Raw genomic sequence first — 26012 nt, 5'->3', positions numbered from 1 at the left:
CACTCCAACCATTGCTTCTAATAACATTTCGAACTTGATTTGTTTCCTTTTTATGTTTGTGTTCAACAACTATACAATGTGCTCGAGTTTATATGGTTTAGGCTCAACTGTTTTTTTTTGCAAGTGTTAGAACTATGAATTTTCGAATTGCAGCCGCTTCCTCGTGCTCGAGTCTTTTGGGGGTAGAGGTGACTTCTTCTAACCAATTTTATTCTTTTAGCAAATTTATTCACACTTATGTATAATCATCAAATGCACATATTTGTTATCATAAAAAATCTAGTACTTTGAGAAGTTTATGAGTTTCTTCTTCCTCATTCTTTCCATTTCTTTATGATGACAAACATATGATTTAAAACGGAATGCATGATATTATAGTTGATAAGACGCTACAAAGTGCCAAAAAAAAACTATTGCACTTGTTATTACATTATGACCAGAAATAATGATCCTTACGAATAACAGTAAAAGACAAAGCCCATAGAGTTCTACACAATTTGGAAATCTTAACTTAAAAACTTCCTTACAGTTATCGAGAAGAGAAAAATATTATTGGTTAGCATAGATAATTGCATGAATCTTCCATCTCCACCCCATTTCTTTACAAGATTACTTTGTTATGAACATTCATTACTACAATTGTAACCACCCTACTAGTAGTGACTTTGGCACTAATTAGTTCTTTGTCTAGAGTTTTCTTTTCATTCTAAAAGACAAAATGATCTGTATAAATTTTAAGAAGGTTGTGTATGATAAAATTTAGAGCTAGAAAAAAGAGTAACTAAAGAATCACCATCATGGTTCAGTTTTTCAACCTATGCAGCTTTTTGGCCATGCATTGTATCCAAGATTTTGTTTTCTTCCTAAAGCCAACACAAAAATAAGGTTGATCATGACAAGAACAAGTTTCCAATCTTAATCTTTTGTGGCAATTACATCGTACCTAGCAAATTCCTATATAATTCTACAACTCCAAGTTTTGTAAGTCATCAACTAATGCCATATGAACATATCAACTAATGTCAATCTGGATTTGGTAACACGATAAAAAAAATCTGTTTTCATCTTAAAGATCTAAAATGTAAGAACAATCGGTAAAACTTTGCCTCTAGTGGGGCGAGAAAATATCTTTAAGTTTACTACAAAATAAATTAAAAAGTGCCACTTATAGCATAACCCATAGAGTCCGGTAAAATTCAAGTCTAGCGATGAATCAGCTGGTGCACCAAGACTTGTACCAAAGCCGAAAAAATCATTTCACTCACAAATCAAAATATAGGAATAAAAATTGATCACTTCGATCGTAAATTCTTGATGTAATGATTTTTTTCTTTAGAGAAGAAAGCTATTTTTTTACAAGAATAAAAATTGAAAATGAAAAAAAGTAAGAAAAACGGAAGGTTTAAAAGAGATTATACATTTCCTGAAAAAATATAATCTCATATTTTATTCACCTATAAAAAGGGGAATGGAGGGGGTGTAAAAGAGAAGAAAGGAGGATAAAAAAGTGAGAAGAAGTTAAAAGAAAAACAAAAATATACCAGTCACCGGAGGAAGAGGAGCAACAGACAGCGCCAGAATGCGGTCTCTTCCCCCTTGGCTCGGCGACAACTTCATGATAATGCTGAAATTAGATCTTATAACTGCACCGTCCAATCAAAACTCTAATCAAATGGCTCAGATCAAATGAGCGTACATAAGAGCAGGTAACTGCTTGGGGACAGGACACTCCCCACTGTTGAGTGATATTCCAAAAATTAGAAGTCGTACTCTTTGTTCCGAGTAGTTACTTATTCCTGCGCATCTTGATCCCTAGACACTGCGATGAACTGCCTTCAAAATATTCCCCAGTAATAAAAATCTTATCAATATTCTTCTTGTTTTGCTCTTTACCTGTTCTTGTACTGAATCACCTTTCTAATGGAGATTGCGTTTTTTAAATTTCAGATGTTCTGCTTTGCTTTCACAAGCCCTGAGACAGGATGGACGAAATCTGCCAATCTTTTCACTGATGGTGGCTACTTTTCATTGCCTTTTTGGTTCTGCCCATCTATTGCACCACTTTCGATTTCGCTATATCTGAATGTTGAATTCATATTGGATAATTTCAGGCGATGGCAAAATCAAGACATTCTAATTTTCGACCGAGCATTTCTCTAAAGGTTAGGTTATGTTTTTTCTCGAATAGACCCGAAACCTATTTACTCATTTGCAAAATTGGATTATTATCGTTTTCTTGTTGAGGCTACAAATTTGGGTACTCTAACGATTTTTATTTTATTTTTTTTATCCATCTGGAGACCTGGAGAGTGAATTTGAGCTCTTAGGTGTAGATAGTTATAGAAGAGTTAGAGTCTGTAAGGATGCATACTGATTTTCTTCAAGCGTTGTTTGAATTCTCTTATTGATAATTTTTTTGGCCACCGTCACTTCATGTTCCCCTTGAAACTTCAGGATCTGTGGGCCATATGTGATAATTTTTTTAAACTGTTAACATTCACGTATTTTCTTCTTTCTTAGCGGGTTTGAGCAAGCAGTTAGAATCTGTATTAAAGTGTTAGGGTCCAATAGGGATGGTCGACTCCCTGACTGTCGACTTATTGCTTCTTGTTCATAAATTGTTTTTATTCAATGTGTAAATATCAATCCGAGTTTGCAACTGATGGTGCTTTAGTTGCTTTTTGATTCTGAGAGTTGCCTTATCATTCTGCTGATTTTTTTTTTCTAGTATGTTTAAGTAATCATCAACAAAGCCTTGTCCCTGTTATTACTCAGCTAATGGGGGGATTTCTTCCATTTTTATCTGTCATATGCTTTATCAATTCTTAGGTCACACTTTTCTAGTCTCTAGCATGATTCAAATGGAAATTGTTGAGTTCTAGAGCCCCATTGAAGGAATGGAGGTGGGACAAGAGGAAGAGGTAGGGCAGCGGGAAAAGAAAAGAAGAGAAGAGAAGAGAGAGTTTTGCTTTAGGAAACCTATCCCTCTTTTTCCCACAATTTTATTTATAATCTTCGTATAGCAAAAGATCCTAGCTTTAGAAGGATTGACAAAGACTTATAAAATACAACAACCAAGAATCACACTCAAATTAGAACTCTAACTTCTCCAATTTCTCATATACTCAAACAATCCTCTTCAAGCTGCGGCATATAGATCATGTATACCCAGCTTGTATCAAATTGAAGACAACTATGTTGGTTGCAAAGTTTTGGTGAACATGTTCACAAGTTGTTTATGAGATGATACATGTTAAGTAAAGAAAACTTCATTTCTAAACCTTGTATTGTAAGAAGTGGCAATTTACTTCAATATGTTTAGTTCTTTGGCGGAAGACTAGATTATTCAAAATATGGATGATTGCATGGTGATCACAAAACAATTTCATTGGGTCTTTCACTAGTAGTTACAATTCTTGAAGAAGAGACTATAATCACATCATTTTGCTAATTGCACGAGCCATGATTTTGTCTTTTGATTTGTTGATCTTGCTACACATTTTTTTGAATTACGCCAATTAACCAGATTCCCTCCAACCAAGGTACAATAACTAGATGTAGATTTTCTGTCATCTACCATACTTGCGCATATTGCATCAGTAAAACATTCTATGTGCACATGACCATAAGATTTATACCAATTCATTCCCTAGAAATTTCTTTAAATATGTCAATATCCTCTCTAAGCTAGTGTCATCCAATGGGAAGTTCAAGGAGAATGCATGCATTGACTAACTACATTCATTGGAAATGAAGCATCAAGTTCTGTAACTATAAAATATATCAATTTCCCTACTAAATCTCTTGGACTGATTTGTATCATGCAACAAACCTTCTTCTTATGCCAATTGGTCTGCACTGCAATATTCCTGTCTCCTTCATTAAATCAATCGTTGTGATAAGACTATACCGAATTTGGACTGCACCACTTCAATTCCCAAAATATACTTGAGAAACCCTCAGTTCCTTTGTTTGGAAATGTTTGTGTAAATGACTCTTTGTCTTTGTAATCTCATATTTGTCACTTCTAGTTATCATAATATCCTCCATGAGAACTATAAATTGCCATGAGAACTATACCTCAAGATGTGCTTTTTACAATTATAGAATTGTCAACTACGTGTCTTTTAAACATAAAAGTTAGAACCATCCTATAAAACTTGTCAGGCCATGCTTGGGGAGATTCTTTGAGTCCATAAATGGACTTCTTCAGTTTGCACACTTTGTACTCCCCTTCAACCGCAAATCCAAGTGGTTTCTTCATGTATACTTCTTCTTCTATTGTTAAAGAATGCATTCTTATTATCAAGCTAGTGAAGGGCCAAATGGTTAGCAGTTAAGTACTTGAACAATGTTCATCTTGGCAACGAGAGAGAAAATTTCAGAATAATCAATTCCATAAGTTTGAGTATAACCTTTTGGCATTAGTTTAGCTTTCAATTTGTCTACACTGCCATTAGGATTATGTTTAACCACAAAGATCTATTTATAGCCAACTACCTATAATTTGTCAATTCCTATGTGTCATTGTTATAGATGGCCTTCGTTTTCATCTTCCATGCACTTTCCAACTTCGATAGGCAAGAACATGTTTGGAGGATTGGAGTATAGTTACTGAGGATATAGTTGAAAGTGAGAAACCAAACGATGGGTTGTCTCAAAGTGAGAAATGGCATGGAAGGCATTGGCTGATTTTTGTGTACAATTGCTTTTAGGTTTCTAAAGTGGTATGGGTCTATCATTTAGGGACCATAAATCACAGGATTTGATGGTTTAGTTACCTCTGCAACCTGCAGATGTTGGTGGATGAGCCGAAGTAGCATGATCAATAGATGCTCTATCATGCATGAATCTTACTTTGGACTTTTTTGTGATCTTTAAGGGTTCTAGGTATTCGTGGACTTTGTATGATTTTTTTTAACATTTGGGTCTTTTCTGATATTTTTGAAAAATTTTGGGCTTTTCTTGATTTTGTGAAGGTTGAATTTTTTTTGGAATTTACAGAGGTTTCTAAGGTTTTTGAAAATTTCCTTAATTCTTGTAAACTTGGGACTTTTGATTTCTGGATATTGTTTTTAAAAGAGGTGAAGGAATGGAGGATTAGAGAAGATAGAGAGAGAAAGGAAAGAGAACAGAGAGAGAGTTTCTGAAAGAGAGCAAAGTCACCTTCGTCTACTAGGGTCATGCTAGATCCTTTTTCCTTTTAACTTAAGTGACAACTTGTCTTGAAAGACAATAATGCCCTTTAGACATATACACTCCATACTTTTGTTGAAGAGAAGATATGAAAGACTCTTACATGACTCTCACAATAAGAAATCTCATATAGCCAAAATTTATATGGTAGAGTTTTACATGAGTCTCACAGAAAGAGGTCTTACATAAGAGTTTTAGTTTAAAGGTGGTTTAGTTATGTTAGTCTTCTATTTATGTTCGGTTATTTAATTATGCTAGGACTTATCTTTAAGTGTAATTGCGACAAGGGTAGTTTAATTGGAATTGGACTCTACTACTTTCCTCTATTATAAATTGGGGCTCATGCACTCAGATTGCAACAAGTTAGTGAAGTTTTTCTCTTTTCCAGAAATTCGATATGGTATCAAAGCAACTTCTGTGAGTTGACTTGGTCAATCCACAGAGATAATGTGATCCTTTTCTAATCTATCATCTCTAGTAGTTTACGTTCATATTCTTTTTTTTCTCTTTTAAGTCCCAATTTACGTTGTTTCTTGGCATTCGTACCTCCATACTGAGCTTTTCATATTGCCAATTATATATTGATGGAAAGATCTTCGAGTCTAGTTTCCAATGTAAAACGAATTTTTCAATCGGAGTTTTTTACAAAGAGAAATTGATATTTGAAGCAACAAATGTCAGATTGCAAGAGAGATTCGAGCAACAACAGAAAACTTCAAAATTTGAGTCATCTTATGCCATCAAGAACGAGACTTTACAAGGAGAATTTTATATTCAAAGAAATATTTGTAAGTCTATTTTCTTACCTATTCAAAAAATTCTCAATCTGAGTTTTCTAGAGGGAGATATCGATCTTGGAAGAGTCAATGGTTATGCTAGCCAAAGAAGAAGAGTACTCAGTTCGGCCAGATTATAGATTCCGAAATCTATTAAATTATTTATCTCAAAGAAATATATTTATGAAGAGTAGTTATACTTTTATGAAAGTTATTTAAGACTAGTTTCATAAGGAGAAAATTTCATGTCAATTTGATCTATATTTAAAGAGATATTTGCATTGGAGTCGACAAGGGTCAAGATACATAATAAAGAGAATCAATCGGTCATAAAAGATTCAAGAACAAATATTTTTATGTCAAATCAGATATCAAATTAAAGCTATTTGAGTCTAGCTTCTTCAACAACATACCGTTTGTGATTCTGAGCTATAGTTTTGGAGATATTGATATCAGAAGTATTAAAGGTCAGTTCTGCCGAAAATCTCTCATTTTTCCCTATTTTCTCTCCTATTATCTCTCCAGGCATTGATGTGATTTAGGTTTCCTTTTCTCCTAAAATCCCGGTTTTTTAACCAAATTTGTCTTCTAATCAGAGAGTTTTGGTCCAACTTAATCACTGCATGATGAGCTCATTCAAAATATGTAATATCTTGCATCAATGTTGTTTTCAAGATTTGTGTTTTTGTTTCTTGGTTTATATCTTTCGCATAGTTAACTCCAAAAAATTGTGATCACCCCAAAAAAAGTTATACTTGGTCGAGTTTATTAAGTTCTATCATTATAGTCTCCCCTAGTTTTCCAAAGACAAAAAAAAAAGTCACTTTGGAAGTATGAGTGTTGCATAGTCACCTTCTTCTGGTTAAAATTGTTTTCCTTAAGTATTTCTTTAGTTTATCATCGTTTGTTTTTATCACCTCAGAGCAATGCCTAAACACTACCTAAAAAGTATAGGAGTGTGCCCAACATCCAGCTTGTGTCAAGTCTTTTATTTTTTACCCAAGAGGTGATTTGTGTTTGAGATACCCTTAAAAAGTGAGTAGTCTCTTTTTTAAGCTCTTAAGTTGGGCTAGTTTTCTGCCTTTAAAATTGAGTGGAGTGTGTTTCAGATTATAACCGTTTTGACTGGTGTATGGAGCGTTGTCATACAGTTAGGAGTGATTTTCTTCTCCCATATTGTGTTTTTTCCAAGCTAGGTCTCTATGTCCTTTTGATCCCCACCTTGAGGGGGAGAAGTAGAAGAATAATTACAAGAAAGAGGTATTTTATTCTACATGTTGTGGTAATTTTTATGTGACCAAAATATTCTAAAAAGGGGGAACACAAAAGATGAAGTTTTTATGTCTATGAAGAATTTTTTGTGGTAAGGAAAATTGAAGACCGGGAGTCCTTTTCCTTGCAAGCTAAAGTTATAAACTCCAGTTTGAGGGGGAGTGTTGAAGAGAAGATATGGAAGACTCTTACATGATTCTCACAGTAAGAAGTCTCACAGAGCTAAAATTTATATGGTGGAGTCTTACAGGAGTCATAGAATGAGGTTTTACAGAAGAGTTTCAGTTTAGTTTTAGTTATGTTAGTTTTCTATTTATATTTAGATATTTAATTATGCTAGAACTTATCTTTAAGTGTTAAACTTTGGGTGTAATTGGGATAAGAGCAGTTTAATTGGAATTGGACTCTTCTACTTTCCTCTATTATAAATAGGGGTTCATGTACTCAGATTACAACAAGTTAGTGAAGTTTTTCTCTTTTCCAGAAATTCAACATTTTTACATATACAACTCCAAAAGACATGAAACTAAGACCATAGAGCTTTTAAGACATGCTGAACAGGAGAAAACTATCACTAGACCTTATGGACAAGGTAAAATTACTAAACTACCCCTCATAACATCTTTTAACAAAAGGTTAGAAACCTTTTTTCTAGGAAAACATTGATTAAAAAATTGAAATTCTCTTCCTTCAAAGTGAAGGTTTAGGATTTCTTCATTAGAGATTGCCAAGAGCTAATTTCTCCCAAAAAAAGCCTCTAGGATGAGAATATGTGCTTATGACATTTCCTTTTAAACACTAACACTCAAAAATCTAAATTGAGGATGTCACATAGGTTTGTGACAGTTTCGACAAGCTTCGGAGTTTTGGAACTTTAGTTTTTCCTTCAATCGAAGATAAAAAAACTTTTGCACTACAATTTCTGATCAAGATGGAAAGGAATCATTGAAAAAGTAAGTACTTATCTAGGTTATTGGTCGTTTTTGCATAGGCTAGATATTTCCTTTTTTGTCAATGTGATCAGTTGGTATATGCACAAGCCTTGAGTTTCCTACTTGTTGGCATTAGAACGAATTTTGGGGTATTTGAAGAAGTCATTGGAGCAAGGATTGCTATTTGCTTCCTTATGAATATATCTTGAATTGGAATCTTTTGGCTCAATACTTTATCCAAGTTTTGTTGAGGTAGCAACCCCAAATTTCACCTTGAATTGGTCAAAATATGTGAAATTTCTTACTTTTTAGGGAGAATTAGACCCTGTTACAAGGGGTCTATGGTTGACCAATATTGTGCACCATTATTTAGCTATTGCAATTCTTTTTTTGATAGTTCGTCATAGGACTAACTAGGGCTTTGGTCATGTTTTGACAGATATTTTAGAGGCTCATAAAGGTCCATTTGCAGGTTAGGGCCATAAAGGTATGAGATCCTAAAAACTGGCATACTTAATTATCTCTTAACTTAGCGATTTTAGGCTCTTCAACCATTGTTGTAGCTCCCCATATGTATTCCATGCTCCTCTATCTATACTTAGCTATTGACTATGAGAAACAACTTTTGTTGTTCACATGTCTCATGTTTATTGGTGGATTTCTCGTAGTTGGTGCTGCTGCGCATGCAGCCATTTTTGTGGTAAGAAACTATGATCTAACTACTCTAAGTCTCATAGACATATTCGCATTGAAGGCTTTGCTGATTCTAACTAGGTTGGCTCTCAAGATGATAAGAAGTGTACTTTAGAATATTGTACCTTGGTGGGAGGAAACTTATTTACCTGAAGGCGTAAGCAAATATAGTAGCTTGGTCAAGTGCTGAAGTAGAATTGAGCCATGACTCATGCAATAAGTGAAATTCAGTGGAGATGCACTTATCTTTTGAATAGCCTTTACCTCTCCATCGTGATAATCAAGTTGCTACACACATGACCTTCTACCCATATTCTGTGAACACAAAGTATATTGAGGTTGATTGTCATTTTATGGGGAGTAAACTAAAAAATGGGATTATTTCTACGAACAATGTCCCACCAAAGAATCAACTTACAGAAATCTTACCAAAGCATTAGCTTCTGGTCCGTGTGTTTCAAGCTGGGTTCTAATGATGTGTATGCCACAACTTGAGGAGTGTTAGAAAACTGCTGAAAGACCACTGGATTTACTAATTTCTGTAGTTCGTTACCGAATGATTGTTTTGCCCTCACTTTAAGTGTATTAGTGAAGGGTATTCTAGACACTTTATATTGAGTCTGGGTTGACTCCTTTTAATATAGAATTAGGAAACGACATCCATCAATCTCGATAACTACTTTTCACTCTCCCTCATACTTCTTCCTCTCTTCTCTCTCTAAGGCTCTCTCAAATTTAACCTAATATGGGATCCTGAAGCTGTAACATTACCAACACTTTCTCAAAGAAAACTCTTCTAATTGGATTTGTTGATAAACTAAGAAACTCATAAAAGTAGAAACTTGCTGACTTTCCATGGTAGAAGTTATTAAAACATATACTTTCTTTAAAAGTCTCTTTCCAAAAATAGTAAATTGTTGTTCTCATTCTTCCTCTTTCCTTTTTTACTTCCTTCTTTCGTGAACCTTTGATGGTATAGGATGACTCATTCTGTCCTCATAGTTTTCAGCAACTACTTTAACAATGCTATGTACTACTTCTGCGCTGACCATCTTTATATTCTGGTATGAATAATCTAATTTACTGATGCTTCACTCACTGCATTATAAATAGCAAAATTCATTGTTACATTTATGTTAGTGTTAAAATCACCTTTCTCCAGGCTTTATCTGGTCGTACATCAAATACAGAGATGAGCAGCTCTGAGCTAAAGGAGGAAAAGAGTGAGATATACAGTAACGACATGACACAAGCTATGGGTGCTGGTATGTGCACATTCTTGTGTTGTTTCCACATTATGAACTGCCCTCAAAAGACAGTATACATGATCAATTCAACATATTTTTTTTTATCCTTATAGTGGTGATTCATTCTAACGTTTAACTTTCTCTTCTTATAATGACCATACAGTGCTGACATACCGGCATGAACTAGGAATGAACTACAACTACATTCTCCAAGATTTGATTGTTGGATCTTGTTTACAGGTAATCTCACAGCCAATTCTAAATTCAATCTTCTCCTCTTCTCCCCCCCCCCCCCCCCCCTTCCTTTTTTTTTAAACATTTACATCACTGAACACAGACACCTGAAGATGTTGACAAGCTTCGCACCATTGGAGTGAAGACCATTTTCTGCTTGCAGCAAGATTCAGACCTTGAGTATCCCCAGTTATGTTTATTGTTGCTTTCTGGATCAATCTCTAGCATTTTTTTTTCATTATAATCTTTAGAAATTTTACTTATAGAATTTCCTTTTATTTTATAGCACTCTTTGGTTAAATTTCTTTAACTAGCTTTCCTAGATATTTTGGGGTTGACATTGGTGCCATTCAAGATTATGCAAAGCATTGCAAAGATATTGAGCATATTCGAGCTGAAATAAGGTTAGATTAACTCTATGGTGGATCATCATCTTTGATGAACTGTTGGTATATGTGGATCTACTGTGAAATTGGTCAAGCTGTTAGTAAGCTGCCATGAAATTTTTGTTTATAAAAAGCACAAATAAGCTTCAATAATTGACAACAATTGCAGTTTAGTGTTCTGTCTTGTAGCTAATAGAACATGCATAAGCAAAGAGAATGTTCTCATGTGAAATTATTCTGTTTAATGAAGTCAGCTTACCAAATTTGTAACAAGTCTATCTTTGCTGCATAATGAAGCCAGAGGTAACAGCCATTAGCATATAGCTTGTAATGTATGGTTTATTGGAATTGCTTGCTACTGTGCATTTACAATGTTGTTTATGCTCCACTTAACTTACGTTTTTTCAGTTAATATATTGAATTTTTTATCCACTAATAAGTACTCCACATTTTACAAAGTGTCCTGTTTAACATGTGACTCAACAGGGACTTTGATGCTTTTGATCTACGAATAAGACTTCCAGCTGTATTGAGCAAATTATACAAGGCTGTAAAGCGTAATCAGGGTGTCACATATATACATTGTACTGCTGGTCTTGGAAGAGCTCCTGCTGTAGCGGTTGGCAATTTAATTAACATATTTTCACCAATATCATTTGTTGCACACAGATTGTTTTCTTGTTGCAAAATCTACTTTTTTTGGTCTTCATGCAGTTACTTGTTTTCAACAATTCAATTTTTACTTTTTTAATATCATTCAACTTTATACATTAAAAAACTCTAATGCTTTCTTGGAAATTTTTTACTACAGTTAGCCTACATGTTCTGGATTCTCGGTTACAAACTAAGCGAAGCCAATCAGTTGCTACAGGTTAGTCTCACTTCTTTTGTTTGGATTTCAAGTAGAATTCCACGGTTCTCAGTTGGATTATAGGACATGCACAGAGCTACCAATTTGCGTTAATGTGGAGATAACTTTATCAAAATTGCCTTTCTTCTGCTAGTTGTCCATTTCTTTTGTGGCTTTGATTTGCATATTATTCATTTCTGTTAAAAAAAAGGGACACATTTTTGTTGAGAGAAGTAAGATTGAGGTGCATGTATGTTTTGAGGCTGATATGTATGTGAGGGTAGATCTGTCACTTACCTTAAAGCGACTAATTAGTTCTTAGATAGTGAGGGTTATTAAGTCTTTTGATTGTAATTTGTTGTACTTAAGGAGAGGGGTTCATCTTTTTTCCATTATTCTTTTTTCTTTGGATGTTGATTAGCTCATCAACTTTATTTTGGGATGTTGATTAACTCAGCTAATTAGTTGTTAGACAGTGAGGATTATTTAAGTCTTTTGGTTGTAATTTGTCATACTTAAGGAGAGGGGTTAACAAGTAATTTACTATAATCCAAGTGATTACAAGTAATGGTGGCATCGTGTTGAGCCGAGCCAAGCCGAGCTCGAGCTATGGCATGCTCATGCTTTGCTCGAACTAGCTCCTAGCTTGAACCCAAGCATAAGCTCAAACTCAAGCCTATTCGTGAGCTTGAGTAAAAATCGAGTGGCTTGAGCTCAAGCTAGCCTGGTAAGTGGAGGGGGCGAGATCAACACCCTCCTGTCTGTGGCATCAAGGGACAAGAAAATGGTAGTTGGCACAAAAAGAAAACGAAGAAATTTTTCAAGATTCTTACACAAAAAAAAAGTAGAAATTTTAATCCTTATCCTCTTCAATCATTTGTACGAAGTCTCTCATACCTGGCTAGCTTTTGCTTTCCTTTTTTCACCCTAGCATCCTACTCTAGTTAGTCCTATGCAATGTAGATAACCTGATATGAACCACCATTCATCACTTAAAATCCTTTACTCTGTTAGGCAAACCTTGCAAATCATAATGAATTCAACAAAACCAGAAAAAATGTGTTGACTACCCTAATTGTAAGAATAGAGAGGGCAACAAAGGCTATGCAAAATAGAACAGAAATTATTGGTAGAACTAAAATGTCAATTGTGTCCTCAGTAGAAGCTACTAGCAGTTGTGGGTTGACAGGGGCTTCTAAAGGGAAAACGTAGATGTGACATAAGTTATCTGAATTCAGGTGTTCTTCTAAGAAATTTTGTGTCTCGATGATTGATGAATGCTTCTAATTGGTAGAATGGGAAAACGAGCGCAGGCAATGACAAAGACGGTGTACGGAATTGAGGGATTAACGAGGTCTTGATGGAATGAAGAATGGTAGATTTGATGATAGAGAAATGGATGCATGTGACTATTCTTTCATCTGTGTAGTAGAGGAAAGAGGGAGAACAAAAAGAGAAACAAGATAGAAAGAAGGGAGAGGAAGAGAAACCGGTGGAGACGAATTGTTGAAGAATCGAGGAATGATGAGTACTTTAATATTCTTAAGGGTAGTTCTGTTATGATATGTCCCCGAACCAGCTACTAGATCTCAGCCTATTCTAGCTAACAAGTTCGGCTAGAGCTCGGGAAAAACCGGCATGAGCCGAGAATAGGGGGAGGGTTGAGCTGAACTAGTTCTGCCTCAATTGAACAGACCAACCTTTTCAGTCTCTTTCCTCTACACTACTAATTACTTCACTTTTTCTTTTCTTTTTTTATGAAATTTGAATTTTGGCTAGTGACAAGGGGGTGGGTGAACTCGACCAGAGTAGGGGCTGAATCAGAGAGACTAGGGTGCGCGAGAGCCCGAGTTGACTCAGTGTGAGCCGAGGCAGGATCAGGGCGAGTGATACTGGGTTGGGGATCTCGCTAGTTGGGAATCATGGAGGATAGGATTTCCAGGTCACCAAACACAAGATGGATCCAGAAGGTAGATGTGCCGGAAATAATATTGAGGTTTTGATGACCACTTACCGGACGGTTTGGCTGGATAAAAAACTTCATCGGGGTGCAGATCTTTTAGCGAATCAAAACAACCGTCAATCCAGAGGATGTCGCCATAGATGCCAGCGATGCAGTCGATGGTGTGCCGACACCGAAGTTGAAAGAAAGGTGGCCCAACCAAAATCGAAATTTGTGATTTGGGGTAAGAAAAAGAGAGCCATGATTGTGTTTCTGCACCGTTGAGTGATAGTACACTTCAGGGAGCCGAGGTAGTGTTGTGTGAAGAGGTAGAAGGCGAAATCGCCGGCTCACAGAGTGCGGCTAAAGCTTGCGACCAGATTTGTCCAAGAGGACCTTGTCAAGCAGATGGAGGAACGAATCGGCAACAAAGATAGGTAGTGATGGAGTGTTTCGTCCCCGACTTGGAGAGGATTCAGACAGTGTCACCTGATTGCTCGTGGGTCTTTCAGATTGTTGTGGTTGTCTCTTCCCATATCGAAACTCGAACGCAGGATTTTTCGCTAGTCGAGGCCAAACGGATTCTTCTTCATGATGTTCGGCTGACCACCGTTTGCTAGCCGTCGTTGGGATCACCTTGAGGACCAGATGTCACGTGCGTGCTATGCTGCTGCTGCTTCTGTCAGAGAGATCTTCCGCCATTGGATTTGGTGGCGAGTCCCGCTAGAGGAGGCAAGGTGGCGAGGGGGAGACGGTGACGAGACACTTCTGAGTGGAGGAGTGCTGAGCTCGAGGGTGGAAATAGAGCAAACTCCACTCGGGCTGCTCGAGGCACTGCTTGAGAATCTCAAGGACGCCTTTTTAACCAAAGGAGGTTATGGCAGTTAAAAAAAAATGATTTTTCCCTACTAGAGAGGAGATCGAACCGATTCTTCCTTTTGGATTGAGAGAGAGAGAGAGAGAGAGAGAGAGAGAGAATCCTTTGTAAAAACTCCCAAGAACTGATGCTACTGCTTTGATACCATGATTAAAACCAAACAATTAGAGAAATTTGGAGTTGGAAGAGGGGAAGATGTAAAAGGGGGAAAAGAATTGAGAGAAGCAGCAATAGGAGGCTGCGTGATTAGTCTCAGAAACCAAGACTAATCCTCTTTAAATCTCTTTAAGTAAAACATTATGAAAGGACTAAAATGCCGTTCAAGTACAACCCTACACATTTTCCTGTATACAAGCCAGATTTTCACACAAATTGAAACATAGGCATATGAAATTAAAGACTACCTATCTGATACATTATGACACTTATTAGATATATAGAAATGACCAAAATACCCCTGCCTTTGTAATTTAACAGTGCTTAATGTTGTGCCTTTTTCTTGGGTTTTGTTGTTATATAGGCAATCTTGATGTCCAGTTCATCCTGCCTTTGTTTCTTACTTATCTTTCAGGCCTTCTCCGTAATACTCAGAGGATGTTAAATGTACTTTTTACTGTTTTTTATGATGCAAATCATTCAACTCCTTATCAATTCAATAATGTTTAGTCTCTAAATTTGGAATCGTCATCTTGGTTTGACTAGACTATTATCCAAGGCTTATTTTATTTTTCTGGAAAGAGAATTGCTGCTGTGATCATTATGTATTTTCAAAAAAGTTGATTTTCAAATCTGCTTGTTTGAGCTTTTGTTTTAATAAAATTCAGCATCATTTAAAAAAAAAAGTTGATTTTCACAATGTCTCTAATAAGTTGTCATGCTTTACTGCAGAGTAAACGAGCCTGCTTTCCAAAATTGGAGGCCATAAAGAGTGCAACCGCTGATATTGTAACTCCATTTCACTTGTTTGTACTGAATTGCAAAGATATGCTCTATTTGAATGACAGTTTTAAGATGCCGGGAAAGCAGCAGGATATCATGCCTATCCAAATACTTCAATCTTTTTCCTTAAAATTTTTATCTATTATATGTCCTTAGTGGTGACATTTTTACTGGAGAATTAAAATTCCATTTCTTCTTTAAGTTTTTAGGGTTAAATACTATTTAACTTGTGGATTTATTCAGATATTAATTGGAACTACTAATGATGCAATGCTGACCGAAAATGCTGATGCTGATCGATTGTCCAATTTGTTGCATAAAAAATGGGTGATTCAAGATTAGTAAGATTCAAAATTTATATGTTTCTTTTAACAAAATGTATTGAAAGCTGCACATCATTATGTGCCCTACTTACCTGCAATTGTCCAAATTATCTGAATATCTTTGAAGAACCGTCTCAAGTCTCTTACCAAAAATATGGAAAAGAATTTGCAATTCTGTGTTTCAAAGGTGTGATACAAGCATATTATACATAAAAGTCATAGTTATAGAAGACAAATGAATTTTGAATTAGTAAGGATTTGTTTGAAGACTCAATGCCCTTATGGAAGCAGCACCTAGAGGTCAACTGAAATGGGCCTATACCTATCTCTGGTGTATGATTGAATGAAGGAGTTTCTTTTTGTTTGGAATTTCCCTTTTACTGTGCTTAGTGATGAGCTTTTTTGAAGTTGATGTTATTGTGTATCTTTTGCCGTTCACAACTTTGAACCTTTCAGGAAAAAAACACAAAACCGCTTTTCATGGGTAAGGTGCTTAAGGTTTATTTATATGGCGATTGAAATGGAAAATATCATATCTGAATTGCTTCATTTGACCCTTTCTTGTTAAATGGAGTATCTAATAAAAGGTCTTCTTATTTCCAGATTACTGGTCTGGAGAAGAGCTTTGTTTCACTGACTTGGGAAGGTGATAGTTTCTCTTCTGTTGAGGTCTCTGGTCTTGATATTGGATGGGGTCAGGTAATAGATATCTCATATTTCAAAAAAGAATTTATTAGATTTTTCCTTCTATTGGTAGTATTGCTACATAACGAGATTGCTTTTTTACTATAGTCAACAGGAGCTTCTCAGTGTTACTTTAAATTCAAATGTGTTGGTGATAAATCTTTGGTTTTTTTATGCGCTAATTTGGATGGTTTCTTAGCTAATTATTGCCGGTGTGTCAGTTTATACTTTTAATCTCATTTTTGAAGGAACTGACTTAACTTTAGCTTAATAGTAGAGCCAACCCAAGCCCATGTTTGTGTTCTATATGGACTGTGTGAGTATATCCTGTCTTGTGACAGGTTACATGTTTAGGCATGGATGTGTGTGAGAGTGTCGGTGGTTAAAAATTCCCCCCTCTGTGGTCGTACGTGCTCCATGTCTCAGGTTTGTTATTTAAAGTGAAAGTTGTTGCGAGGAGGGGAATAATTTCAGATGGGTTTGGGCATGAAGGGCTCTTATGCTTATTATTTTGGTAACTTTGGGTAGTCCATTTGGGAGGAAGTAACCCAACTTTAACAACAGTGTTCTTTTACGCCCTGTATTAGAAACACAGCCCATGCCAGACCCTCCTGTCCTTTGTATTATGATCTTGACAAAAAGCTTTCAACTGTCCCGGAAGTTTGAGAACGATCGTGATGTATGAATTTCCAGTGGCAACATGCTCTGCAGTTATACGGATACTCATTCGGATTTGAATCCTGATGAGTCCGACATATCTTCTGAGTTTTCCGAGGTAATATGCTGAGGAGATAAAAAACACTCTGTTGGCTTTTGACATCCAGATCATCTTGTCATGGGTGTGCGCAGGGATTTTTCCTCGTCATGACTGAGGCTGCACCAGAATTGGAAATTCCAGTAGCCTTTGGGGGCCCAAATATCAGCAACAGTCACCGAGCATTGCGAGGTAATGGTTAGCATTGAGTGACAAGAAGGAGCTAAGGGGCTGAACCCATTCCACCAATCCGACTAGACATTTGTCTTCGACCCATTGCCAATGTAGTAGTGAACAACAATAGCGAATTCCGGCAGGAAGAGGCAGAAGGATCTCCATAGAGGCAAGAGACAATGGTAGTGCCCCCCAGCAGTCCACCAACCATTGATCCACTTGAGCTTAACAGACACCATTGGTCCCCATATAGGCTTGGGCTGTCTGTTGAATTTCCAGGTTCACTTAAGGAGGATGGAGTTCATATTAGAGGTGAGCCGAATGCCAAGGCCACCCGTGGGTTTCTGCCTGAAGATGTTGACCCAGCTGACAAAATTATATTTAAAATCAACATGGGGCCTTCTCCAAAGAAATCATCGCTTAAGGACTTCAATCCGATGGCAGATTGAGGCGTGAAAAGGATAAGGGAGAGGTAGGTTGGAATCCCAACAAGGTAGGATTGTAACAGCATGAGCCTACCAGCCTTGGACAATAGTCTACCCTCCAATGTGCCTGCCACTTTTCTAACTTTTCAATCATGAGAGACCAAAGATTTTTATGAGGTTGGCAGTCAATTGAGGTAGGCCCAGGTAGGAGCTAGGCATTGAGTCCAACGAGCAGCCAAGGTAGGTGGCCATGGAGTTTAAATCATCAGTATCAATGGAATATCCCATAGGTGTAGTTTTTTGCCTGTTGATCTTTTGACCCAAGGAGAGCTCAAAGAGGCTGAGGAAGGCCTTAATGCGTCTGACCTGCTCAAAGGAACCTTCCCCAAAGAATAGGGTGTCATCAACGAATTGCAGGAGAGGGACGTCTAGCTCTGGTTGATTGGCGATGTGTTGAAGTTATCCAACTTCCTTGGTTGGGTATATCATCGAAGATAGATACTCAACAATCAGGTTGAAGAGGAGAGAGAGTCCCCCTATCAGATTCATCGGGAGCCCTGAAAGAAACCGCAAGAAGTGTTGTTGAGTAGTAGGAAGCCAAAGAAATACAACTTCTAATCCAGAACCTCCAATAGGTGCCAAAGCCCATATGTAGGAGGAGGTCGTCGAGGAGCTGCCAATTGACATGATTGAATGCATTCTCAAGATCGACCTTGAGGCAAATCAGGGGTGGCTAAACCTCTTGGAGTAGTCCAGGATTTTGAGTGTTGCCATGGCTGAATCTAGGATGCTTCACCCTTTTATAAATGTACTCTGGCTCTGATGGATGATCATTGGGAGAACCGGCTTAAATCTGTGAGCAAGGAGCTGGGAAATGATTTTTTATGAGCCAGAGACGAGGCTGATCAGTTTGAAATCGCGGAGATGATTGACATTGACCTTCTTGGGTACAAGTACGATGGAGGCCCCCCATAGCCCGGTAGGTGATACAGTTTTGATTGTAGATCATGGCAGTGAGGTCGTTTTTGATGATTGGCTAGCAGCTTCTATAGAATTCTCTGTTGAAGCCGTCAGGCCCAATGGCTTGATCAAGGGGCATCCCAAGGGAAACAACTTTGATTTTTCAAGAAGGTCAGCATCGTAGCGAGAGATTCTGGGGAGTTGGATGTTTTGGAGCTTGGTTTTGCTTGTATATTCCTCTAGAGTATAAGTCACTGAAAAAACTTATGCGAGCGTCAATAATGAAGGCTCTATTCGAAGTTACTTCATTGTTGATACACAAGTAGCTCAGTTAGTCCTTCTGGCTGAGGCCATAGAGTGAAAGAACTTAGTATTTCTGTCACCCTCAGCCAACCATTTAAACGCTGCTTCCAATGAGTGTGTTCACCAAGAGAAATTGATGGGGATTTGGTTTGGAGAGAGATACGAGTATTAAATTCGGGTGAACAAGAGACCTTGATTCTTCGACACTGTCAAGGCAGACAATCTGGGAGAGGAGAGAAGCTTTCTTAGTGTGGCTGGCAGCATGTCGATCCAGGACCAGCCTTTTCGGGATGGGCTTAAGAAGCTTGAGCTTGCGGAGAAAGATCCAGCCTGGATTGGTTGTGGCTGAGAGGTCGTCCCACCAACCCAAGAGAAGGGGATCAAAGTCCCCCTTAAGAAACCAACTGTTTTCAATCTGAAGGTTTTGGCATCCTAAGTTCCGAATTTAGTGGTCGGATCCAGCACGGTGAAGGAGATATAGCTATTTCTTTGGGTTAGTAAGTTTTATGGTCTTTAGTTTTATCGAGTTCTGTTTTAAGAATGCATTTGCGAGATATAGCTCTTTCTTTGGCTCTTGTATTCCCACTATTGTTCCAGGATCTCCCCCTTTGGCGGTTTTGCCGGTTTTGCTGAAACTAAATTTTGATGGGAGCTGAAGAGGTAATCTAGGTCTTTCTGGGGGTAGGGGTGTTGTTAGGGACTGCTTTGGTCTTTTGCTCTATGTATGATCTACACCATTGGGTTACTGTGATTCGATTGTGGCTGAACTCAAGGCTTTTCCCTGGGGTGTTAAGCTCTTCTTTGAGAAGTTTTCAGGTTCCCTGGTTATGGAAGGTGGTTCGTCTGTGTTTATCTCTTGGTTTTCTTTGGGAAACCTCCTCGAAGGTTTTCTCATATTTCATGATGAGGTATTCTTGGCAGCTTGATATCCAGCATGTGAAGTGCAAATTCAGTGGCAGATTCTTTAGAGAGATATGGGGTAGATCTTTCTAATAGTTTCAGATTTTTCTCCATGTTCATTAGCTTGATTGTTTGCTTTATTTTGATTGTCCTTCTGCCTCTCTATTGTACATCCTTTCTCTTATTGAGGAATTTCTTATCGTTCTCAAAAAAAAGTGACAAAACAGTTCAGGTGTTTAGTAAATTGACTGATAGAAAGTAATTGAATAGAATTTAGGAACAAACAGCACTGAAGATAATAACATGGAATGTTGCACGAACAACACTCTCACCATGAATATGAGAGGTGGACCCATTAGCAAGTATGAGATTAAAAGGCAAAGACTTAGAAAAAAATTAAAATTAAGAAAATGTACTTGTCATGTGAGCTAAGACTTCTGAATCAATAACCTAACTAGTGGTAGGTGATGCATGAAACACATGCAAACCTGAGTGGGCCAAAGTGGCGCTGGCTGAAGATTCCCCTGATCCTTCTCTTAAAATTTAATATTAAACAAGAAATAAGAGCTAACTACTGACTTTTCCTACCCAAACTGTAATAGAATAAGAGGGACATATTACCCTTTGAATCACATTTTCTAACAATAAGCGTGTTTATCAATTCCTTCTAGATTTGACTGTCTTAACTATGTTCCCATATGTCTTTTCTGTGATACAGTATTCCTATTTTGCATCCGTCAGCTAACTTCGGTATGAAATTCTTTCAGAAAATTCCTTTGACTTTTGATGAAGAAAAAGGATTATGGATTTTGGAGAGAGAATTGCTTGTAAGTGTTAAATATTATTTCCATCCCTAATTTTTTATGAATGCAATCTCAGTTTTATTGAAGGTTTTTAAGGTTACATATGCACTTAACTACAATGTTGTAAAGCTGACCAGGTATTGAACCAACAAAGTGACTGGGTTTGTTTGAACGAGGTTCAATGGCATATCAAATCATAAAATGATACAAAAGAGAAAAAAAGGGGGAGTCTTCTATACCGACCTAGATAATGAAAAGGAGGGGCAAGCCTGAAAAATTAGAGAAATAAAGTTGAGGGACAGTGCTGGAGTATGAGTAACCTAGTCTTATACATCTCAACTCTTAGGAATTTCCGGTTTTCAAGCTCAAAGAGAATAACATGTATTTACAGGTGTTGTTTGGTAAGTACCAGTAGCTAGCTCACGAGAAAAGTCACTAAGAAATTATTCTCAGCAAAAAGAAAGAGAGACTGGTGCTCTAGCAACCAAAAAGAAAATTTATATTAAAGTGAAATGTTGATTTAAAGTTTCAACATACCTCTGTATTTATAGATTCTAAAATAATCATGGATATGCCAAAAATTAATTACTTCACCAAAATAGAACTTTCCTAGGACTAACCTTTTTTAATTACAATTAAATTAGATCTTGCTAAATTGACCACTTCCAAGAAAGAATTCCATCAGCTAACTTAGATGGATACCTCTAATAATGGACTTACTTTGGGATTTTTCTAATTTGACTATTAAAGAAGACTTACTAACCTAAGAGTTTCTTAAAGAAAATTCTCCTCATGGAATTTCTGACGAGCTGGGAAACTATTAAAGATAGAAAACGTGTTCCCAAGGCAGAAATGCTAAAAGTTGGTTACTTTCCCAGAGTAGGAAGTTTTCAATTCTAACCTGTTGTATTTTGGCCTTTTTGTAATTTTCCCTCCTCTTTTTCTGTAGTTTTAATTGTTTTGGAAGAAATTCTATATCTTCATATTGTTTAGCTTTTTCTCCCACAACTAAATTATATACTACCTCCTGCCCCCCTCCCTCCTTACCAGGTTTACTGAAAATGGAGGTATTGGCAGGGCCCTTGTTGATTGACTGAGAGCAAGAGAGACCCCTCCCTATTTCCTTTTCTCTTGGTGCTGGAAGAGCAGAGGATAGGCCACATTGCTCCTTTCACTGTTTCTCTTGGAATCAAGAAGCTCTTTCTGTTGCACAAGGAGAGTTTCTCATGCTAAGCCAAGTGGTTGGGCTGCATCAGCTAGTTGAACCGGGAAACTAGCCTGGTTAACAGGATTTTTACTCTTTTTTGAGTTTGATTGTTTCATGACTTTGAAGACGGGTGGGGAATGATCCTGGATTAGTTAGGTTCAATCTGAGTCTGATGGCATTGCTTTCAGAACTCATAGTACATATATTTCCGGTGTTTGCTCTCATGTCTTTTAAGCTCTAAAATTGGCTAAGGTTAATAGCACAACAAGATCTAGAGATCATATGTTAACTTGTCAAAGCATTATATATGCTTTTGTTACATTGGCTTTGTTCTGTACTTGTAGCGAAGTTGTAGAGTTGTCCATCTTCAGTTAAGCATACAGAGACCAAATCAATGGGGCAATACAAGTAGTGTGCGAAAGTAGTAGTCAGTCTGTACCTAACTGGTAGGTAAACTGACCCAGATGTTGGGACACATGTTCAAGTGCCAGGTCACATACAAGGACAGAAAATGGAAAGGAGATTTGGAAAACTGTTTGTGCAGAAAATATACTTTGTTAGAGAAACTGCTCTAAAAATGAGAATAATAAAATGCTCCGAGAAGGTGCTGATGGCAATTTCCATATAGTCCGTCACATGTTTAGCTCGAGTTACTATGTTCCACATGTTACCTGCTTCAATTGGTTGCTGAAAACTTTGATGACTTTTCATTGGAAATATTTCTCATTAACGTTGACGGCAATGTTATTATGTTATAGGACGTTTTTTTTATGCTGTTATTGGACTCAAATTTTTTTTTTTTTAGTGTATGTATATGCTGGTTTTGACTGTTCCATCGGAACTATTCTTGCAGGAAGGACGTTATGAATACAAGTATATAGTAGATGGTGAATGGCTTTGCAACAAATATGAATTAATTACTCAACCCAACAAAGATGGCCATGTCAACAATTATGTTCGTGTAAGATTTGAGACTGTCAAAAGTCTTTTAACTCGATAAATATGAAGAATAAACTATATGTTATTTTTAAGAATAGCTCCACATGGTTCCAATGTTCAAAAGATTGTTTATTTATGCTTGGCAAGATATCTCCTAATCTTGGTGACTTAAATTTGTGATGGATCTAACCAAACTTTAACATGGTATTAGACTATGTATTTATATATGGACATCAACTTGAAAAAATTATCCTTAGTGTAGGAGTCACAAGAGAAAACCATATGTGTGGGAGTGTTAAGAATAACCCCTCATTGATCTAAGATTCAAAAGCTCATATACTTATTACACAAAAAGAGGCTTCCAAATTTTAGTTAGTCATTTTGAATGGACAGGGGCACAACACCTATAGAGGTTTTTTGTTTGGTTTTTCATTCTGGGATCATGTATCTAATGAACTGAAAATTTGTCAACATGATATGAAAGGACCTGATTATATGGCATTAATCATTTTGCTTCTTTATATTGAAAAGCAGGGAAATATCTTGATGTGATGTGGATGTTGAGACATAGGACATGTGGGAAAATAGTGTTGATTATTCTACACGACCAATTTCATTTGGTTATATTCCTAAATAATACCTAATAATAATAACTAAATAAGGTGTAAGAAATAATGCCTACATTATCGTACCCCTTTCAGGAATGTACAAGTTTCTCAATTTGGCAGCTAGGAATGGCCACATGGGAGTACAAGTTTCTGAGGAGATTATATGTTTCTTTATGTTCAAAGTTTAACCATAGTCTCAAAGCACTTGAAACCTTTTTTCCTGTCTGGAAATTCTGTTTCTGTAGGAGCTTAGTGGTTGGTCTTGATTTTTATTTGAATGCTCAATCTTGTAATTAACTGAAAAATCATTTAAGTTTGATTGACCACTTGTTTGTAGACCTGCAGATTTGGAGATCGTAATAACGAAAGAATCACTTTGTTTCTTCTTGAAAGTGGATGAATAAGTTTTGTCTGCCTTACTTTACAGGTCAACAGTGTAGATTCTACTGATGTGAAAAGAGAACAGAGGAAGCGGTTGATGGATGATGATGTTGATCTCACAGAAGAGGAACGGTTGATTATAAAGCAATTTCTTGAAAGCTTAACTGGATGAAGAGGAGCTACCTGGACCTTAACAAACAGCTGTGGACTATATGTGTACACTATGTTGTAAAGGTATGATATATAAGATGGGCAGTTCATACGAGTCTCATTTTTATTTAATATATTTTTAGTATAAATATTTTCAACGATTAGTTTATCTATGTTTAATAGATTCTATAGGCCATCTTTGGAACTAAGTTGTATTTAGAATTAGGCCACATTTGAGATATGCATCTACATGATCGTATCTGAAATTATAGCATCGACGAAGACTCTATTTAGAAAACTACTGGTAGAGGAATGTATTATGGTAGTGCAAAAGCTTTGATAATATACTATGAACTACAAAACTATGACTAGCAGGCAAAACCAATCATTAACCCTTGCTGGTGTAACAGCTTTCTTATGACTCGTGAACTTTAGTTCATACTTTAGGGCTTGATTTGTCTAAAAACTCCAACTAAACAATTTGTATTTTGAGTGGAGGGAATTGTTGATATTCCATGTTTGATGCTCACAAATTCTATTTGCTCTTGAAACGATGACAATTATTTCTCTCTGATGCACTCGCAAAGATACATGGCCACTTCTGTGCATGAAGCTTGATAGTATTCTCTTTTGGTGGTTTTGTCGATGGATCTGGTGAGTGAATCATAAAGGATGATTTATACTCAGCTTCTCAAAAGTTGTTCATTTGTTTGCCTCAACACGGCCTTCTCTTCACAAGGTCAGTATTGGTAGCACATAAGGGAGATCTTCGTGTAAGAACTCCCTAGTTCTAAATGGGTGCTAGCAGTGATAAGAACAAGTGATTAAAATAAGGGATTGGTGACCAAAATTTTTTAACTTCAAAATTCTAAAGAAGTCTCTTTCAAAATAACTCTTATATTCAATTGAGCAATTTTTCAGTTTTTGGTGTGTTACTTTCAAAAGTCAACTCTAGCTCTTGGGAGAGAGGAGAGAATAAACCATGGGAGAGAAAGAAGAGGAAAAGAATGAGAGAGGGATAAGGACGAATTTGAACAAAGAGGAAGAAGTTTGAATACTCTACCCTATGCCTTCGGGTTATGTTTATAGTTACGAAGGTGTTTACAATGATTACAATGCCCTTAAGGCTACATGTTTCAAAAAGAAAAAGATATAAGACAATATATACCGGCTTGTATAATTACAATTCAATGTCATCTCTACGAAAGTTCTCCTTATTTATTATTCATGTCACCTTTACACATGTGGGTGTCTCTTAATTGCTACCAAATGATCAACAACACTAGAATAGATATCAAAGTAAATTCAAAGAACTAATTAAACGCAGGTTTTGAATTTGAAAAATAATAGTTCAAATTGTAAGGACAGTTAAAAATTATGTCAACAACACTTACCTATTTGAAACTAAATCTTGAGTGGGAGAGTGCAATTCTCATATATCAAAATCTGAAGATGACAAGGGAGTTTTGAAAGTTTCATGTGTGGAGTTATTGTTTAGGCTACGAAAGACTTATGTATTTATAGGACAAATTCCCAATTCATAAAACTAGTTGTTACACAATATTAAGCATGTTTCTAGCTCTTATAAAAAATCAATGAAAAATATTCCAAAATTTTAAAAAAAAATACTTATTAAATTATACTTGTGTTGTTTATCACTTTGGTAGTTTACTTAACACAAATTAAAAACGTATAGAAAAAGGTATGGCCTTTGGAAAGTTTGGGTTTTCATTATGTGTAGTTTGGGGTCAAATTTTTTATGCTCCAACGATACTTTTGAAGGTTGAATCCTTTATCTTATGTTTCCTACTGAGGTCTTTTTGTAGGGATCAAATATGTTCTTTATCTTCAACTTGGGGCGAATCCTCTTGATGTAGTCAACTCCTATTCAATGTTTTTTCCTATAGGTGTCAACAAAGAATTTTGAACTTATCATTTCTTAGGTTCAACTCCTAGCTCCTTGTTTCTTGTTTGTATGGGGTGGATTCCTTTTGTTATTTTAGATAGATTCAGTTTGGAATTCTTTTTCTTTGGGCTCGACTTGTTGCTTTTATGCT

General features: G+C 36.6%; 1 protein-coding gene across 4 annotated transcripts; it reads left to right on the top strand.

The window, feature by feature from the left end:
* Nucleotides 1–1615: 1615 nt before the first annotated feature.
* Nucleotides 1616–24124, top strand: LOC137949763 (phosphoglucan phosphatase DSP4, amyloplastic). Of its 4 annotated transcripts, none has more exons than XM_068795943.1 (14): nt 1616–1706; nt 1948–2014; nt 2112–2162; nt 10032–10134; nt 10280–10356; nt 10454–10530; nt 10674–10754; nt 11223–11355; nt 11548–11607; nt 15294–15350; nt 16271–16366; nt 20635–20694; nt 22731–22838; nt 23852–24124. In XM_068795943.1, exons 1-14 carry the CDS (start codon nt 1687–1689, stop codon nt 23975–23977), a joined length of 1116 nt encoding a protein of 371 aa, XP_068652044.1. In that variant the 5' UTR covers nt 1616–1686; the 3' UTR covers nt 23978–24124. The 4 variants fall into 4 exon arrangements, with proteins under 4 accessions (XP_068652044.1, XP_068652043.1, XP_068652046.1 ...); XM_068795942.1 differs by lacking the exon at nt 1616–1706 and adding an exon at nt 1729–1850; XM_068795945.1 differs by lacking the exon at nt 1616–1706 and adding an exon at nt 8616–8663 and having other exon boundaries at nt 1989–2014.
* The last annotated feature ends 1888 nt before the right edge of the window (nt 24125–26012 follow it).

Source organism: Aristolochia californica, unplaced genomic scaffold (assembly GCF_029961685.1).
Source record: "Aristolochia californica isolate CCGP_79_NKW_82.1479 unplaced genomic scaffold, dmAriCali1.0.hap1 SCAF_14, whole genome shotgun sequence".
Taxonomy (NCBI): Eukaryota; Viridiplantae; Streptophyta; class Magnoliopsida; order Piperales; family Aristolochiaceae; genus Aristolochia; species Aristolochia californica.
This window is presented reverse-complemented; position numbering and strand designations above follow the sequence as displayed.